We start from the raw sequence: 20,176 nt of genomic DNA, 5'->3' as shown, positions 1-20,176 counted from the left end.
GTAAATGTTTTTAATGTCAACATTCGCAAAATGCAATGGTTAAGTCCAAGCCATGGTAATGATGACGCAGCATTGAGCATTGTATTAAAGTGAGCCGTTTGGCCCGTTTCTGTTGTGTCTGACATCACATGCCCATTTATGGAGATCCCCAACGTCAGCGCAAGTTGCTGTTGTAACCAGGCAACGTTTTCTGTTGCGTGTATGATGACGTCAGACGAAGCTGAGAGAGAGAGAGAGAGAGAGAGAGAGAGAGATAGAGAGGCCTCTGTAAAATCTGAATCCCCCACCCCCCCCCCCCCCCCACCCCCATTTCCCCTCACTGTATAATGTATCTTTTCCCTTTTTTGCTTCCTATATAATGAATTCCTGTTCTGTTCTTTAGCTACATAGAAATGTCTATTTGTATGTCTCTAAATGTTTGTATGTCTCTAAATGTTTTGATGAATTGAACAATGTGGACCCTGTTGTAAACAAGTGTAATGCTTAATTGGGTCGTCCACTCACAGTTAACAGTCTTTGTATTGAGTTTGTGCTTAAAATGTACTGTAAATTCTACAAACTGTTAATAAATATTTCAATCAATCAATCAAAAGAGAGAGAGAGAGAGAGAGAGAGAGAGAGAGAGAGAGAGAGAGATGGAGGAGTGGGAGAGGGAGGACCGGCCGGGTACCAAACCTGACCGATATGCCCATATATGGAAATTTCTGTATAGGCTACAGTCCTTGTCCATGCATGGATAATTGCTGATGGCGCTGCATCAATGCCCATGTGGCATGTCCCCATTTTGTGGCCATATGGAACTGAATAATGTATTTGCGCTTGATGACGTGATGATGACGACAAATTGAGTTAGAAAGCACACTCCATATTTGGGCGTAGCTGCATTGGGAACTCCTTATATGGTTATGGCTGAGTCAGGCATGGGCGTACAACGTGGTCCGCTGGTCGGCCAATTTTTATATTAAGAATAAGATATAATTATATGTATCAAAGACGTATAAGGTTTTCTAGGTACCCAAAAAATAAATCAGCGATTACAATTCCCTATAAAACAGTATTTTTTAATGTTCTTTGGGGTGTCAGGTGTCAGAAATTCTGTTTTGTCATTCATATAAATGTACGCCATTAAAATGTAATTTAGTGTAATGTTAAGCGTTTATATAAAATTAAATAAGATTATATGCGTGTTTTGTTTTACAATCATGACAAGGTTGTATATCAAATGCTTTAATACTGCTTAGACTTTGTTTCTGACAGGAAAACTATTTTATTTTGATTAGGCCTATACCACAGGCACATATTTCATGTGTCATTCCGTACATTCCAGTACATCGCACACATATTTTTTACCTTTGAGATGCTTTTGTCCTAAAAAACAAAATTTAATGTATTATTATTTATGGCCTTACACTGAATGACACATACAGCCCATAAAATACTGAGTGTGTGTACACGCACACACACACACACACACACACACACACACACACACACACACAAGCGTTGTGATTGGTCATATGGAGCCGGATTTTCAACCAGTCAGTGAAGTCGTTATTGCTCGTTGTCACTGTCAGCAACCGACATACACAGTATTGTAGTTGACAGATAAAATGCCTTTCTTCTAATAGCGCTCCGTTTGCTTGCCAATTTGAGGTTTTTAAATTCACGTTTAGTCAAACACCAATGAGTATTAACTGCAAACATGAACCTTGGGTAAGTCTGTCTTTCTATTTATTTTAAAACAGCGATATAGCCCAGCTAACGTATTAGGCCATCCGCTGTGGGGAATTAGCATGTTTCGGCAGCGTTTACAGTTTGAAAACATACAGCATAGTTAATGTTATAAACAATACTCAAATAAAAAGCAGATATGCAGCCGCGTTAGAGCAGCACGATCTTCAATTTGTAGGTTAGCGCCGTACGTACGTACTGCGTGGCGTAGCCACATTTAGATCTAACCGCTATGCCCATAAAATACTGACTTTAATATTATGGTCATGTCATGTGCTCATGAGGACCGACCCACTTCAAACTCGGCGCGCGCATCGGCGAGGACGGTTATAATGTTATAATACCTTTATGTTATAGCATGGCCCTGTTTGATTGATTGATTGAAATATTTATTAACAGTTTGCAGAATTACAGTACATTTCAAGCACAAACTCAATACAAAGACTGTTAACTGTGAGTGGACGACCCAATTAAGCATTACACTTGTTTACAACAGGGTCCACATTGTTCAATTCATCAAAACATTTAGAGACATACAAATAGACATTTCTATGTAGCTAAAGAACAGAACAGGAATTCATCATATAGGAAGCAAAAAGGGAAAAGATACATATACAGTGAGGGGAAAAGGGGGGGGGGGGATTCAGATTTTACAGAGGCCAGTTTCGAATTGCAGCCATCCGTAGGTGCCCTTTGAGAGCGGTTTTGAAGGAGTCAAGGGATTCACATGTCTTAATGACTGTTGGTAGGGCGTTCCACATTTTGGTGGCATAGGAGCGAAAATAATTTAGTCCCTTGTTTGTGCCAAATCTGGGTTGTACATGGTTTGTTGCACTCCCTCTGGTGTTGTGGGTGTGGACTTCGTTTACATTAAGGAAGTATTATATATGTTTGATCGTGTCTCTCTGCAAGTCTGCAACCATGCATATATATGTTCCAGTATAGCCATAATCGTTCAGCTTAATATTTCTTAGTGGAAAAGTTCCACTATGAAATATTAAGTACAATTTGACTGATGTTTATCACAGAGGACTACTGACTACTGGACGACTGGCAGAACAGAATCCATTCAGACTGTAAACAAGACAATACATAATATGATAGACTCACTCAGTCACATTTAAAGTCTGACTTATCCCCTCTGTTTTTTAACACAGAGATGGTTTACTGTTTGAACTTGAGAATGGAAAACCCAGACTAATTCTACTCAACCATGGTAAGACAGTAAAGACACTTCCAACTTTGTTATGTTTGTGCTATACTTACCGGTAACCAAAAGGTGAATGTCTTTGTTTCATGTTACAAACAGAAAATATTGTTTTTGACTGCTGGGTAAAACAACTATGATTAGTATTTAATATTTATTTATCCTTTTTACCCTTTTATTTATTTATTTATTTATTACCACCATTGTATAGTCTAAATTAATCGCATACATTCATCGAACAACAATAGTTATAATAATAATACTAATTGAAATAATGTAAAATATCATCACTGTTGTTGAACGTGATCCCATTCATTTGAATGGGGCACTGTTAACTGTTTATGTTCTACTGCAGGAGCTGAGAAGAAGCCGGCTAAGGTAGGACTAGCTGATTTATGGCACTGCTCTGTTGCCACTAACTATTCGTATCAGTGTGTTCTCATATCAGTGTGTTGTGTTCTTATCTATTTGTTCGGATATCTGTGTGTCTGTCAGCTGTCTATCACGTCATGGAAAACTCCCGTTGGTCAGAGAAGCAGACAAGCGTCTCGTCTGGAGGAGGAGCTGGAGAGGGAGGAGGTGACTGGCAAACACAGGGAGGCCAGGAGGAGGACAAGATTCACAGCAGCAGGTACCCAAGTCCCCAGAACCTCTGGCCAACATTGAAGCCGCCAAACTCTACTGTCCAAAGCTGGAACTGCTGGCGGGTACGGGTGTTTTTGCCATCCGCACCCGGGTAAACCCTGCGCAGCGAGTAAACCCTGCGCAGCTTGAGTAGCAAGTAAACCCTGCGCAGCTTGAGTAGCGAGTAAACCCTGCGCAGCTGGAGTAGCGAGTAAACCCTGCGCAGCTTGAGTAGCGAGTAAACCCTGCGCAGCTGGAGTAGCGAGTAAACCCTGCGCAGCTTGAGTAGCGAGTAAACCCTGCGCAGCTGGAGTAGCGAGTAAACCCTGCGCAGCTTGAGTAGCGAGTAAACCCTGCGCAGCTGGAGTAGCAAGTAAACCCTGCGCAGCTTGAGTAGCGAGTAAACCCTGCGCAGCTTGAGTAGCAAGTAAACCCTGCGCAGCTGGAGTAGCGAGTAAACCCTGCGCAGCTGGAGTAGCGAGTAAACCCTGCGCAGCTTGAGTAGCGAGTAAACCCTGCGCAGCTGGAGTAGCGAGTAAACCCTGCGCAGCTGGAGTAGCGAGTAAACCCTGCGCAGCTGGAGTTTAACACGGATCGCTCGTTAGCAATTCTGCATTTTGGACACCAAATGTCGGAAAAATGCGGAGGTAGAGCGTTCTTCCGGGTCCTTCAAACGCCACTGAGCAACTTCCATTGAAATGGAACAGGGGGGAGGGGATGTCCTGTCTCTAGTCTAGCTTACTGTATATATAACTCTATGCAGGTACCTCTTCCACCTCCTCTACCCACGATGCAACAGGAAGGAGTGGAACGAAGCCACTGACATCACGCAACACTCCAAGAACCAATCACCGTGCAGTGGGAGGGGCTGACGTTGCACCCAGGGTAAGATTCTTCTGTTTATGTATTATTTCAAGAATTATTTAATACAATAATAATTGTAAACATATTTATTTAATTAAATTGCTTGCTGGTGGCCGGTATGTAGTTTAGGTTCAACACTTTAAATAAAACCTCACTATCGTGTCGGATGTGTGTAGGTCATGTCTTCGCTTGCTTTCAAGAATAGAAGATGATTTTACAATTTTAAGGTGCTAGGAAATAAAATTGCAACCATCTCGCCAAGATCCCGCCCTTAGGTGATTGGTTGATGAATGAATGAAGTCAATACCGCCCCCATCTGGCGGAGTCAGGTTAAGGTTTCATTGTGTTTAGTGCTTCCTTAAGTTCTGTCACAACAAGCAAAATACTAAGGTACTGCACTTTGAACCAGGTGGTCACCAAGCTTTCGGACGCTAATTGTGTGTTGTGTGTGTGTGTGTGTATGTGTGTGTGTGTGTGTGTGTGTGTGTGTGTGTGTGTGTGTGTGTGTGTGTGTGTGTCCGTGTGTGTGTGCGCGTGCATGTAGATTTCAGACAACGGGTCCAAAAACATGCCCTCTAGCATCACCAATTGTAAAACAGGACTACCAACCAATGAGGTCACGGCGGGCCTTAATCACATTCGGCTGAACTCCCTGGCCAATGGGGTAGCAGGATTGAAGGAAGGTGTGGTGTATCTGACCAATCAGCAGCTGCAGCAGCTTATCAGCTCCATTCACAACTCAGCCTCCGCCAATCAGAGTTCAGAAGAGGAACAACATTGGCAGGGTCAGCTGAATAGGAGGATGGGGGAAAATAACTGGTTAAAAAAATAACATCATAGAGAAGCACATTCATCAAGAATAGACATTTGTCTGTTACCACCATATGTTACCATGGAGGGGCTCACTAATGAATTCTTGTCTGAAAGTATTCATTTGTGAAATTGCATTTGAAAATCAATCTGAAAACCACAATAAAATGTATTTATTTATAATCTCCAGAACACTTGACTCAGTCATACACAGACGTGATGGTGCCATGCTAAACATCACCTCTGATTGCATTTGAAAATCAATCTGAAAACCACAATAAAATGTATTTATTTATAATCTCCAGAACACAGACGTGATGGTGCCATGCTAAACATCACCTCTGTGTTCCTTTTGGTCTGGCTAGGGTGTGACTCCACAGTGAAGGAGGCAGCTGGAGAAGTTGAAGGAGAGAGGAGCCCTGATTGTAGAACGGGCATATCAGAGGAGAAGGAGAACAAGTGAGGAGAATTAATACATGTTTCTGATAGACATGAACAAGCTACAAATATATATAATAACTGTGCGCGTGTTTCAAACAGTGTATTGATCTGGTTGGGAGACAGAGAAACTGAGAGCAGAGTTTCTCAGAATGACAAGAAAACTCTGTGGAGGAGGGAACTAGGTACAGTATACACACACACACACACACACACTCACACACACACACACACACACACACACACACACACACACACACACACACACACACACACACACACACACACACACTCACTATACATAAAATGCTAAATCAAGTTTGTGTGTGCACTGTAGATGAGCAGGTAGCTGTGAAGCAGAACAGAGTAGCAGCAGAGAGACAGGTATGATGTTACTAATCTCACCACCAACACCGATTATCATATTATCGACCTATCATCACAAACACATTAAAAATACATGAATACCTTACAATGCAATCAATGGCATTTCTCTCTTCTTTAATAATGGGTGTGTCTCAACAGGATGGCGATGGTGCATTGTCAGTCCAGTGCTCTGCCAGAGAGTTGCCTGCTGTCTTCAAATCAAACTTCAGACGGAGAGTAAGACATATAGTATACGCACGCACATACATGCAGTACAGAGAGTACATACAGAAGTACAAATGTGTGTACACACACACACACACACACACACACACACTAGGGCTGCACGATATGGACAAAAATTCATATCACGATATATATGGCAGATATCTCGATATCGATACAATATAATATATATCACGATATATAGGGCAGATATCTCGATATCGATACGATACGATATATCGTGCAGCAACATATTTTCTTAATGGCCGTGGCTAGCGATTCAGGGCTGGAGCCAGGCTACAACAGGACAGAGGGACAAACGGAGTGATGGTTTATTTTCAGAGGGGCACATGCTAAAACAGAGGGCTGGCTTTAGAAGTGGACGATATATCGATATGTCGACGATATATCTATATCGCGATACCGTTGCCTTTTTGCGATACTGATATTGTGCATGTTCATACCTCGATACCGATACGATAACGATATATTGTGCAGCCCTAACACACACACACACACACACACACACACACAGTCACACACACACACACACACAGTGCCACTGACTGACATATCAATGTGTTGTGTAGGAGGACTATGCAGAAGAGTGTGTTAAAGGAGAAGAGAAGAGAGGAGAGGAGAGGAGGAGGTGGCTGGAGCAGTTGGACAGACAGAAAATGGAGAACACTATGAGGAGGAGGCAGGAGAAAGACCTCCTCAGCCAGGTACAGTAGAAACTAGAAAGACATGTCTGTGCAGTGTTTCTTGGGCAATACACAAGAAACACTGCACAGTGCTGGAAAAGTAACTAAGGTCTCTTGCCATGCGGGACCACAATGTTAAAGTTTCACTATGTTCCGTCTCTCCAGACAGAAGACTATGAGCATTGGGCCATGCACTTTGACTCCCTGCACAACAGGAGAACTCCTGTTCCTCCACCTACCTCCACCTTACCCCCAACCACCCTGCCCACGGCCCCAGGTAGAGGTACAGAGGTGGGCAGGGTCCCCTCCACCAGTCTGTCCCTGGTTTGGGACAACCAGAGCAGCTGTGGTGGAGCAGAGAGTTTCGGCAGAGCCAGTGTTGATACTGCTGCTGGAGGATACATCAACCGGTAGGCAGAGGACAGATGGACGGATGAGTGGATAGACAGACTCCATCGTATGACAGTGTTGTGTAAAAACAGATCTACAAGTGCAATGTGTCGCAATGGGTTGTGAGCTTGTAGATCTGCTATTGTTTTTAAACGATGCCCATAATTGGGAGGCCACAAGAGCTTTTAACTAAACATTAACATGAATTGACATACAAGGTTTCCGCCTGACCGCGACAATATGCTATATATTGTATTTCACCTTTTATTTGACCAGGAATAGTCCTAGCATTAAAACCCATTCTGAACGGGAACCCGTTTTGGTGTTAGCATCATGTTATGCTTTAGCTATTGAAAAATAGCAGATCTACAAGCTCATAGCGCGCCACTGAGTGGCGCGCTACGATCTGACATTTTTAGAATCTGATCTCAGGTCAGAATGGGTTAATCAGACCAGTGTGTCTCCAGTGGAAACCTCGTATGAATCTGATCTCAGGTCAGAATGGGTTCATCAGACCAGTGTGTGTCCAGTGGGAAACCTCGTATGAATCTGATCTCAGGTCAGAATGGGTTAAGAATTACAAGGGAGTCCTGGCCAAAACAACAGCGCACAGACTTTCAATTGTATTGTTTGTTTACATTATTTTTACATTAGACTGATGTGTGTGTGTGCGTGCACATGGGTTTGTGTGTTCCAGTCACGTTCGGACCATGACTGCCCTGCTTGACCCTGCTCAGATAGAGGAGAGAGAGCGGAGGAGAATTAAACAACTGGAACTGCAGGTGAGAGGAGTGTGTCACCGTGGTCCATTTCATTATCTCCTCAGTTGAGAATTGCACCACTAGCTGGAACAGCAGAACATTCAAAAAGGATTTGTTTGTTTTCTCAGTCTTTTTCTCTTTATTCCTGTCTGTCTGTCCGTCCCTCTCTCCCCATCACCAGAGGGCGATCGAGGCTCAGGTGGAAGAGCGTCGTCAACGGAGGGAGAGAGAGGAGCAGATGAGGAGAGAGGAGGAGCAGATGGAGGAGAGGAGAGTGGAGGAGGAGAGGAGACAACTACAGAGACAATATGAGTTAAATACACTGAGAGAGAGACAGAAGGAGGTACACACACACACACACACACACACAATAGTGTGATCAATTGGTCAACCTGCTGTGGACTGACAGTTTTGAGCATTTAGGCTGCAACACAAACTAAGTCTAAACAAACGTGTGTGTGTGTGTGTGTGTGTGTGTGTACGTATGGTACAGGAGAAGCAGTTTCTCCGCCAGCAGCTGTTATATGAGAGTGTCCAGAGTGCCCAGCAGGAGGCGCTGCACTTGAAACAGAAACAGAGGCTCATAGAACTCACCAGGAGAGGTCATGATGTTGGCAGACTGCTGGAGTCTATAGCACACAATGGTATATAGTTGTATTTATTTTAACCTTTATTTGAAATTACATTCATCTCTGAATTCAATATAAGAGCTAGAACAGTGGCGAGAGAGGCAGCTAGCAGACCCACGCCATCTGCTTTGGAAACTAATCATATGACTGTCCCCTAGAGTGTATTAATGTGTGCCGGTATTTGTTATATATATTTTTATTACCGGTATTAGGTAATGAGGTGGAGGAATGTTTGGAGGTCGCAGCAGGTGCAGAGAAGACTGCCGAGGAAGAGAAGACTATTGTCTTTCCATGCAGAGACATCTCTGTCCAAACCGGTTAGTACTACTACTTTTCTAAATGTGTACCGTTACCTTGTTATCTTGTGTACGAGTACATCAGAGTAAAACCTATTTTATTGTGGTTCATCAGACATTGTAGCAGCAATAATGAATAAACTAAAACATTGTGTATATGTAGACGTGACTCCCCCAGAGTGTCTCCAGACAGCTCCTTGTCCTCTTCTCTCTCCTCCTCCTCCTCCTCCTGGAAGGAGAAATGACAAGCAGAACCCCAGGCTGCCTGGAGTGGAGAGAGGCGTAGAGAGGGAAGGAGGAGAAAAGAAAGGTGAAAGGAGAGGAGGAGAAAAGACAGCTGGAGACCTCTATGAGCGCTTTGCCAGAACAGACAATAGCAGTAAGAGAGTAAAGAGGAGACCAGATTGGAACGTCAACAGGTACGTAGTACGTGTACTGTACGTACACACACACACACACACACACACACACACTCTCCATTCCTCTCATCATCTCTATTCTCGTCTCCTCATTCCCTTATCCCTCTCCTGGCAGGCCGAGTGAGAGTTTCGTTCCTGCATCAGAGCGTTACCCACCCTCCCTCCAGAGGAGCAGACAGGAGGCACGGCTGAGGAGACAGGCAGACCTCCTGGCTCTGCAGCAGAGGAGCTGTCCGTCTAGGACTGATAATCTTAACCCTGGTCCGACTCCTAACTCTATCCTGGGTCCCAGCTCTAACCCGGGTCCGACTCCTAACTCTATCCTGGGTCCTCCCAGCTCTCCACCAGTTCCTGCTGTTAGACATGGACAGAAGATACACCCACACAGTGAGGGCTCCTGCCTACACCCGGACCTGTCCACCACCCCACCCTCCCAGCTGGACTTTGTTCCCTACGTCCGAACTGATGAGGTTTACCAACTACATACCCCACACACAGGTTAATACTAAACACAAACCCATACAGTAACACACACAACACAGAGGTTTAACCACTTGAACCTAGAAATAGCAGATCTAGACTATAGAGCGTCGCAGTCCCTCCCCCTTTCAGAACGACGAGTGGCCCAGGAAATGAATCCCAATGCATTTTTCCCATAGGCATTTCAAAACGTATTTATTTAAAGACCTTTTAAGCATTTAAGCGTCATACGACGCCAACTCTTGTTGTGACAAATCATAACACACACAATATTTTGGACCAAACAAAGAAGAAAAACAACAACAAAAAAAGTGTTGTAACCTGCCGTTTTTTTCTACTTTCTAATTCTTTGTTTGGCCCGAAAATGTTTGTGTGTTGTCATGTCATGACACGAAGGGGGAGGGACTGCGACGCTCTCTATAAGCTTGTAGATAGGTTGTTTCAGGCAAAGAAGTGGTCAAAGTATAGAGTCTGGAGGGTTTGAGTGGTTTCTATAATACAATACATACATGCTGTGTATGTGAGTGAGTATTGGGTTTACACATATAACAAAGTTCTCTTCTCTCCACAGATCCCCTCCAGATGAGTTCTCCCACGTATCTCCCCACTGCTCCTCATCCTCGCACTGAGAGAGGCAGACCTCCTCTGCTCCACAACAAATCTACAAATGCACAAACACACAGACAGCAGGAGATCCTCAGAGGACTGGCTCAGCTCAGACAGGTAACACACACACACACACACACACGACTGGCAAGCCTTTTTAATCCATTCTGTACGGAAACCCATTTTGGTGTTAGCATTATGTTATGCTTTAGCTATTGAAAAATAGCAGATCTACAAGCTCATATCGCGCCACCGAGTGGCGCGATACGAGCTTGTAGGTCTGCTATTTTTGAAAAATCGAAGAACGACTGACATTTTTTTAATCTGATCTCAGGTCAGAATGGGTTAATCAGACCAGTGTGTGTCCAGTGGAAAACCTCGTATGAATCTGATCTCAGGTCAGAATGGGTTAAGTCATTAGATGGTGGTCCAGAACATGAAGTCGAATTAAAAGATCATTGTAACAATGTCAGAACTATATAGTAGGCATTAGTGACTAGTCCCTTTGGTAGAGAATATCACTTTAAGGAGAAACAAAATGCTGAAGAACTGGGCTATAGAAACAGTCACATGTGCTTCACACGCAGTATCACAAGCATTAGCCCCATATGTTCCCTCTCCCTACGCTCGATCATTCTGTAGCTCCGAGATGAGTTGTTATGGTTGAATTAGTGTAAACCCTTCACGTCCCCTTCACGTTTGGATTAATCGTGGCGTCAGGGTAAGAAACTTACATAGCGGAAACTTGCGCCGTTTCTGAAACGCGGTGGGAGGGGCCCAGTGTGTGACCTCATCTCGGAGCTACAGAATGAGCGTAGGGAGAGGGAACATTATGGGGCTACACAAGCATCTGCTGGGAGCATCCCACTGCGGTGCATTGATGCCGCTGAAGCGTGTTCAGTCAAACGTGTCTCTTGACGCGTATGAAATGCATTTGTGACCGTTCCTGTGAGGAGGAGAGAGAGAGAGCAAACGATTAACTGACCAGCCCTCGGTTTGTGTTTGCCCGTGAACATTTTAGACAGACTGGCAGGGATGTGTGATTTTGGGAGTGCTCGGCAGACGCATGATTTTGGGAACCCTATACAGCGGACTCCAAACCGCGACGCCAACCTCATGCAGCATGTATATTTAAGTTGTAGGCTTGTGTTATTAACCCATTCTGACCTGAGATCAGATTCATACGAGGTTTCCACTGGACACACACTGGTCTGATTAAAACACTCGTCGGTTATAGGTTGATATTATAGGACCTATAATACAAGTAAGACGCGCAAACGCGGGAAGCGAACGCAGCTCGTGTGTGTGTGTGCTACAGCTGCGCCCTCTGGTGGCGGGCGGGTGGTGTCACAGCGGGACAGACAGACACACACACAGACATGATCTGCAGGGTCTCATAGTAAGTGCTCAGTGCGTTCGCAATCACTGCGTTCGCAATCAACCTAGGTTATACCACCCAAGCAGTTTATAATCTAATGGAAACTGTAGTTTCCAACTTTCCATTGCTTCTCTGCTGGTGTAATAGCATCCATTTGCCAACTGTTACTGATGCTTATTGCGAACGCAGTGAGCCACTTACTATGACAGCAAGGGCTAAATGTCTGTGTGTGTGTGTGTGTGTGTGTGTCACGCTGTTACACCACCCGCCCGCCACCAGAGGGCGCAGCTGTAGCACACACACACACACACACACAGGGCGCAGCTGTAACACACACACACACACACACACACAACCACACACACACGAGCTGCGTTCGCTTCACGCGTTTGCGCGTCTTACTTGTGCTTAGTCAGTTATACTGTAGGGTTATTTTTTTATCCCACGATTTTGTAACCCATTTTTCCACCCGGTGTCAATTATCTAATGTAATCCTGGGCTCTACACTTCCTCTGCCAACTCGGGGAGAGCAAGGGACTGACCTCACACTTGAGGCGTGGAGTCCAAGCCGCTTCTTTTCACCTGTGGAGTGGGTTAATATATAGGTCATAGCAAAAGAGTTTATAAATTGATGGAGTCTTCATTGTTTCTATGCTGACAAGATTGAATGTGACATGAACGCTCTAGGTTTTGGTCTTAAAGTATGCTACTTTCCAAAATGTACACCATGACAACCTTACTCTAATATGTTGCGTAAGGTTGTAACGAGTGTCTGAAAGGCATCTTATTTTACTACATGGGCCTAGTAATATTATTTTTTTATCACAGCTGGTCTGACAGTCGTAAACATTCAGCAAGCCCCCCTTTCAACAGCCAATGCTGTTATTCAGCCAATGGAAGTGGTCGGTTGGGACTCCAGGGAGCGTTTGCCAACCGCTCCCGTAGGTTCCCAAATCACGCAGCAGTGACATACTAACTAGATGCACCCCCCGAACCCACCTCACCCCTGCCCACTTTGACAGGCTGGGATGGCTTAGGGTCAACGACAGAGTACAGCATCTTGCAATGGGTCTGGTCCACAAGATTCGATACACCACCAAGATACCCATGTACCTGTCTAAATACTTCCTTAATGTAAACGAAGTCCACACCCACAACACCAGAGGGAGTGCAACAAACCATGTACAACCCAGATTCGGCACAAACAAGGGACTAAATTATTTTCGCTCCTATGCCACCAAAATGTGGAACGCCCTACCAACAGTCATTAAGACATGTCAATCCCTTGAATCCTTCAAAACCGCTCTCAAAGGGCACCTACGGATGGCTGCAATTCGAAACTGGCCTCTGTAAAATCTGAATCCCCCCCCCCCATTTTCCCTCACTGTATATTGTATCTTTTCCCATTTTTGCTTCCCATATGATGAATTCCTGTTCTGTTCTTTAGCTACATAGAAATGTCTGTTTGTATGTCTTTGATGAATTGAACAATGTGGACCCTGTTGTAAACAAGTGTAATGCTTAATTGGGTCGTCCACTCACAGTTGACAGTCTTTGTATTGAGTTTGTGCTTAAAATGTACTGTAAATTCTACAAACTGTTAATAAATATTTCAATCAATCAATCAATGCATGGTTAACATGGTTGCTGGCTTTTTCCTGTCCGTCTGTTAGGGTCTCCTTCAAAAGCAGCGGGAGTTGGAGTCATCTCTAAATCCCCATGACAACCATCTCAGCTTCCCCTCCGAGGATGACAATGGACATGGCACCCATAACCTGTAGATGCTGCATCACTGAGCACACCTTGTGTTGGTTCAAATGAGCTGACAGCACTTTAACTGTGGCTTGTGTGAATTCAGTATGTTAAAACCACTTTGTATTTAAATGACTACAGGCTTATAAACTGAGACGACAAAGTAAAAACTGCTGATTTAAGCTGTCATTTTGGTGTGAGTGTGAATAATAAAAGTACTTTTGTTTTTATAACAATCTGACTTTTCAATTCGTTATGTAAAATACATTAAGTGATGGTCAAAGAGGTTGAGAAACTCCAGAGGAAATCATGCTAATTTTCAGCATGTACATTGTTTTAATACAAACGACAGTAAGATGGTATAAAAATAAGAATTAAAAAAAAATGTTACTGGCCACCCACACATACCTCTTCTCTGGGGGGGGTCCTTTAGTACAAAAACATACAATAGAGCCCTGGGTAGGCTGTGTCTTTTTATGTTTAAAAAAATAACAGAGAAAACAATCATAAAACACAAACACTAAGAACTCAAACTTTGAATTGTTAACTCTTTTTTTTTTCATGCATTTCTTCTTTCTGTTAGGTGTTCTGTTTCACAGAGGACATGTTTGCCAAGTCCTATAATGGAAATATTGTCTCAGGTAAAACATTCAGCAAGATGCTGGACAATTTCCTGCTGAACGATTTCAAGTTTTTAGTCTGTGCTTCAGAAAGTGCTTCAGGAAAATTAAACTATATACAAATCAGCGCTCCAATTAACTTAAGGTTGTAACCCAGATCGACCATATATACACAGCAGCCATTTTGATCTTCTGTCATACCTGGGGGCTTGCAACTCGTCTCATTGCCACTCCTGCCTCTGAATAAGGAGACGTGGGGGTGATTTCAACTAAATCCGCTGGTGCTGGTTTGGGATCAGTTTGCCACCGGCACAAAAGCCTCCATGTCCAATCACAGTTATGTAAATAAAGTCATAGTTATGTTTCAACATAACAAATAAAATGTGAACAGCTGAATTAGAATGGTGGTTGACGGTAAAGGATTAAAAGATAAAATAATGCGGATTATCAGGTGACGGTAGCGATCCACGTTAGTGTTGACTGGTTTTTAATTTGACGGATATGGTGGTTACTGTTAGTGAGAGGTATCGGGGAGGAAAGGCCCCTTGGCGTCTGTGAGGTACCCCGGTATCCATTTTGAGTGAGCCCCTACATTCCGTTAAATCCACCCCTGGGCCATCCTCTGAACCTGCTGTTGCCCTGAATAGCGGGGTTGGAGGGGCCCCTCACTTGGACACCCCACAAGAAAGGATGCCTAAAGGACACGGGCCCTGGGCCCAGCAGGGCCCCTCCGAAGCCGGCCCCCAGTAGAGGGTTGTGTTGGTGGAAGGCACCGGGGCCAAGGAGTCCAGGGCCGGGCTGGAGGTGTCGACTTTGCTGCTGCAGTTGGTTCTGGTGATGTACGATCTGCTGTTGGAGCTGCTGGAGTCGCGGCAGAGGCGGACGGGGGACAGCAGCCATGGCGGCAGTCCTCGTCACGCCTGTGTTATTATTCACCACGTTGCCGGGAGTGGTTACCGCGGTAACACCGCTGGTCACGGCTGCTGTGTTGTTCCCGTTGCCGGGAGCCGTTACCGTGTTGTCCGCGTTAACAGGAGCTGACGCCACATTGGCGACACTCCGTGTTACGGTAGTGTTCTTCATGTTGCCGGGAGCTGTTACCGAGTTGACAATCTTGGGTACAACTGCTGCTGTGTTGTCCACCGTGGTGACACAGCCCGTTACTGTGTTGTCCACGTTGCCAGGAGCTGCTGCTGCCACATTGGTGACACTCCTTGTTACGGCTGTATTGTTCACGTGGCCAGGAGGCGGTACCCTGGTGGCTATGCTGGGTATTGCTGCAGTGTTGTTCACCCGGCCAGGAGGCGGTACCCTGGTGGCAATGCTGGGTACTCCTCCTGTGTTGTCCACGTTGCCAGGAACTGCTGCCACTAGTCCTCCTATTGGCCGGTCATCGCTAGGATCAGAGAAAAAACAACAACAAAGAAGTCAGACTGTTGGGATGAAAACAAGGAGACAGACCGCTAAGATCAGAACAACCCATAATGTAGAGGAGAATGTCATGGACTACATATTCAGTAACATCCTGGGGTATACACAAAACAAAGCAGGCGTTCGTAAACAAAGTGAGAGACTGCACACTTATGATGCAAGTGCACATGTCATGCATCACCCAGACGTTTGTGATTTACATAATGCCTGATGTCTGAGGTGGGTGAGTCCTCGGGTAGCTTAACCCATCTGACCTGAGATCAGATTCATACGAGGTTTCCACTGGACACACACTGGTCTGATTGACCCATTCTGACCCGAGATCAGATTCTAAAAAATGTCAGTCGTTCTTCGATTTTTCAAAAATAGCAGACCTACAAGCTCGTAGCGCGCCACTCGGTGGCGCGCTATGAGCTTGTAGATCTGCTCTTTTTCAATAGCTAAAGCATAACATGATGCTAACACCAAAATGGGTTCCCGTTCAGAATGGGTTAAATTAATTAATGATGCTCAGTGACATCATAGAAGGTAGGTTTGCTTCCCTGCCCAAATCCCCGTTTTTGAGGGGCACCAGCTTTGTGTGTAGGCGTGTTTGAGCATGGAATGTGATGATTTGATTGGCTAATGTATGATGATAAGAACTTCACTTCAGTGTGATTTCTTTTCTACAGGCAGATGTTCGAGTGAATTTCACCCGGGTTTAGTGTTGGGGGTAAAAAAAAATCCAATACTCCCACAATGGGCTTTTCCTTTTTCACTGGACCATTTCTCACATGTCCCAGTTATTCACAGTTCACAGCTCAATTGAGCAGTGCACACCACTCCTTTTAAATGGCTATGTGTGTCCCTGTGTCAGTCTGTCCCTATGTAGCCTCGAAACCCAGACTTTTATATTTCCAGGGAGAGAATAAAAAGTCCACTTCAATTTGAGTAGCGCAAACGTCGATGATTTATGATCGTCTGCACCTTTGTTAAATTTACACACACACACACACGTACACACACACACACACACACGACACTACGCTCATGTATCATGTCGCGCAGCTGCGCGACATGATACATGAGCCCCCCTATGATAAGACCCACCATGCTATCTACTTTTAGTTTTTTTTATGTTGAAATATTAAGAGTAACTCAAATTGCCATGTATTGCTGTACTTTAATATATTTTGATGAGAACGATTCTTTATGGAATATATTACATCGGGTAAAATATAACCGGGTTTAGTGATGGTGTGACAAAAGTTGGGTTTAGTGTTCTAGGGTTAACACAAGTCGACTCCCCTCAGAAGTCGAAAAAAGGATAAAGTATATAATTATTTTTGCTCTATGTGTGCATGTGTATCGAATTGAAACTGTAGGAATGGTTATTGTCACGGACCTGGCTTTGTCTCCCCCAGCAGGGTTAGTGTAGCTACTGCTGGCATGCCCTCCATCTCTGTTGCCAGTGGCTAAACCCGCAGCATCCGAGTGGCTATTGGGAACTGTGGCAACAGCATCTACGTTTTGAGTGGCCATGTTTTTACTTTGAACGGTTGAGCTGTCCTGAGAGCCACATAGTGACATGTCACTGTCACTAAACATGGTCTCGCTGTCCGACAGCTTTCCAGGCTTCTCTTTCACCTGTTCTGTCCCTGCTTTCCCAACAGCTCCGGTCTGTGAAAGCTGTACTCCTACAGCCTCCTTCTGCTTCTGTGCCGCCTGCTCAGAGTCAAGGGTCTCTGTGGTCTTGCTGTGGGTGACTTGGATTTGTGTACTGGAGCCGCTACGTGCAACATGGCTTTGTTCAACCTGTCCTCCCACAGGGGAGGAGCTATTAGAGTCAAGGGGGAAGCTGCTGTGGGGACGGACGCCAAACTCCACCCGCGGCGTCTCCTGCTGCTCCTCTCTACGCACCCGGCGTTCCTCCCTGAACACTGAGATAGCCAATCGCAGAGCTTCGAAATCTGTGTCCAATGGAAGCAGGGGTATTAGTTCATCAGAGGACGTGGCAGAGGAGGGAGGGTGAGAGGACGCAGAGCCAGGCGCACTTTGTCTGGGAGTCGGCTGGTCAGAGACGGAGGGAGGGAGGGGGTGAGGAGGAAGAGGGTGATTGTCTGTGCAGGAAGATGAGGAAGATGTGGAGATATCGCGGGAGGGAGGAGAGAGGTCAGAACCCAAGGCAGAGTCCTCAGTGCTCGGCTGACTACTGCCCACACCTGGTGAACACAACACACAAATCTGTGAGTCTATATACAGACATTTATAATAACATGGACAACAACACCCATAGCCATTTAAGATCGCTTACACATACAGTAATTAAGCAACATATCACACTCAAGGTTGTGCCGTTATAACTGTATATCAGCACAGCCGGGATTTGGTTGTAGAAATGAGTGCCCAAAGGGTCAACATATTATGCCTTTGTTGATCATTTTGTCATTTATTCAGGTTTGCCAAATTCGTTCCTTCAGGAGTCAGACTCCAATCAATAAAAATGTTGCTAAGCAATATATATATATATATATATAAACTTATTTTTAAGACAAAGTTAGTAATAGGTTAAAAATACGTTAGTAGTCCTATGATGATTATATTGTTTTGTATTAGTGAAGTTAATTGTGACTATGATGCTTTAATGTTATTGTTGTACAGAGTTTCTTTTTCGTTGGGCGTGCGTCATCGTACCAAAACCTAACGTTCTCATGGAAGACAGTTGACTGGCCCTTAAATAGGCTACCCGCTGCTATAGGCCTATTATTGTTATATATCATTGACCTAAATGGTGTTATATCATTATCAACAATGATAGTATGATGTCCTCCTCCGTGTCATCAGTGCCCATACCCGAAGGCGGGGTTGGCGAAAGGGCCTTTCTGTGTGCAGTTTGCATGTTCTCCCCGTGTCCCCTAGGGTAGGTATACCCTCACAAAAAACATGCAGTAATCCTGGTCTCTAAACTGCCTCCCCCTGGCCAGCCGGGGCGCCTGATGGAGGGGAAAGGAAATGGTTGGAATAACGTGTTCCTTCCACGCGCTACGTCCAACCAGGGAAACTCCCCCCTGTCAGGTGTAAAGGAGCAACTTGGACACTCAGGCATGAAGGAAGCATGAGTTCAAGTCCGTTGCTCTCCCCTTGTCCCCCATATATGGGGACTAGGTTGGTGGAGGGTGTGTAGAGCTCAGGATCACATTAGATGATTGACACAGGGGTGAAAAATGGGTTACAAAATCGTGGGATAAAAAAAAAAATATATATATATAAAAAGAAATTATAGTATGATTTATTAAAAAAAGGGTTAGGCTTATATCTTTTTCATAAATTGCTTTGGACATGTGGAAAACTTTGTTAAACATGCAGAGTGACACATTAGGCCTATAGGTAATACTTTACCTGGATAACATCATCTTTTCGTTTTGACATGAAATAATAATCCTGTAGCGTCACCGTGTAGCGTTTGGTTTCATTAGCACGATCGTGACAAAATGGCCTACAGCTGCTGCTGCCCGCAGAGCACACATGAACGGTAAAGATACCAAGGATTGGACAGTGCTACGCAACATGGAAGTAACACTGACTCCAAGCCGTTTATGAATCACAGTCAGTGAACAGACGAGTCAACTTTTCACCGCCGTTTGGTGTGTGTCCCCGTCGTCCTTCCGCCCCACAATCAGAAGCGTTTTCAAAGAGATGAGTAGGATACAAAGGAAGCCTGAAAGACAAGCATTTGCATTCCAACGGGTGATTGAGTGTCGCGCTCTACGCGCATTGCGCAACGGCCATCAGGTCTGATGTTTGTCCTCTCTCTTTTCTCAGTGTTTTCAAATGGATTTTTATACGACGTGAAAACGTGGCATTCCCCTCTCGCGGTCCAGTGGCACGTGTCCCGGTACCGGTGGTTGGGAACCTCTGGCGTAAAGGACCATTTGACGTAGATTTACGTCAATGGCGGTAGACCGCTGAATTAAGAGGTTTGCTCACTGTCCGCCAGGTATATTCTGGTTGCTGTGACTGCCACATTGCATTGTTGGACATCTATGACAGCGAAGGACCCTTCTTCCCTTTGACCTCTCCTGTCCCTGCCCTCCTAACTGCTCGTGCCTGGAAAAGCTGTACTCTTCCTGCAGCCTCCCTCTGCTTCTGTCCCGCCTGCTCAGATTCGCAGTTGTTCGTGTTACACGACAGACGTACATATACACACACAAAGGGGGGGGGGGGGGGGGGGGAAACTCCAGCGTTATTGTACTAATAATTATGTCAGCCTCAATCCTAAAACACAACCTCGTCTGGGTGCATTTGGTTAGACCTCAAACCCTCACCCTAACCCTAACCTCCCACGGGGCAGCACACCTAAACCTAATCTTAACCCTCTCCCAACTCTTAACACACCCCTCACCAACCTTAATCCAGTCGTTTATGTATGTATTGTATTGTGTTTTTGTATGGACGTAGTGTTGGGT

General features: G+C 44.9%; 2 protein-coding genes across 9 annotated transcripts in view; one reads left to right on the top strand and one right to left on the bottom strand.

The window, feature by feature from the left end:
- Positions 1–1,571: 1,571 nt before the first annotated feature.
- ccdc66 (coiled-coil domain containing 66) lies at positions 1,572–13,709 on the top strand (the record flags this gene model as incomplete). The annotated part of the gene is made up of 20 exons (XM_083771189.1): positions 1,572–1,713; positions 2,889–2,947; positions 3,294–3,316; positions 3,434–3,569; positions 4,326–4,447; positions 4,971–5,211; positions 5,602–5,695; positions 5,777–5,859; positions 6,012–6,058; positions 6,200–6,277; positions 6,856–6,990; positions 7,135–7,379; positions 8,057–8,141; positions 8,302–8,463; positions 8,614–8,764; positions 8,962–9,066; positions 9,209–9,464; positions 9,580–9,962; positions 10,516–10,667; positions 13,602–13,709. Exons 1-20 carry the CDS (start codon positions 1,703–1,705, stop codon positions 13,707–13,709), a joined length of 2,676 nt encoding a protein of 891 aa, XP_083627315.1. The 5' UTR covers positions 1,572–1,702.
- Positions 13,710–14,121: 412 nt separating this feature from the next.
- The window catches only part of tasora (transcription activation suppressor a), a 39,303-nt gene continuing 33,248 nt past the window's right edge, over positions 14,122–20,176 (bottom strand). For 5 of the 8 annotated variants that reach the window (XM_083772363.1, XM_083772360.1, XM_083772361.1 and 2 more), the window contains 2 exons: positions 17,116–17,932; positions 14,122–15,696 (listed from right to left, as the gene is read on the bottom strand). In XM_083772363.1, coding sequence (XP_083628489.1) covers positions 14,889–15,696; positions 17,116–17,932 — 1,625 coding nt within the window. In that variant the 3' untranslated portion in view covers positions 14,122–14,888. Of the gene's footprint in view, positions 15,697–17,115; positions 17,933–19,653; positions 19,866–20,176 lie in introns of those variants that run through there. The other 3 variants (XM_083772364.1, XM_083772367.1, XM_083772366.1) reach the window with 3 other exon arrangements.

This window comes from Protomyctophum parallelum (genome assembly GCF_964188405.1).
Source record: "Protomyctophum parallelum genome assembly, chromosome: 8".
Classification (NCBI taxonomy): Eukaryota; Metazoa; Chordata; class Actinopteri; order Myctophiformes; family Myctophidae; genus Protomyctophum; species Protomyctophum parallelum.
Note: the sequence above shows the minus strand (reverse complement) of the source record. Positions and strands in the feature narration are given on the sequence as shown.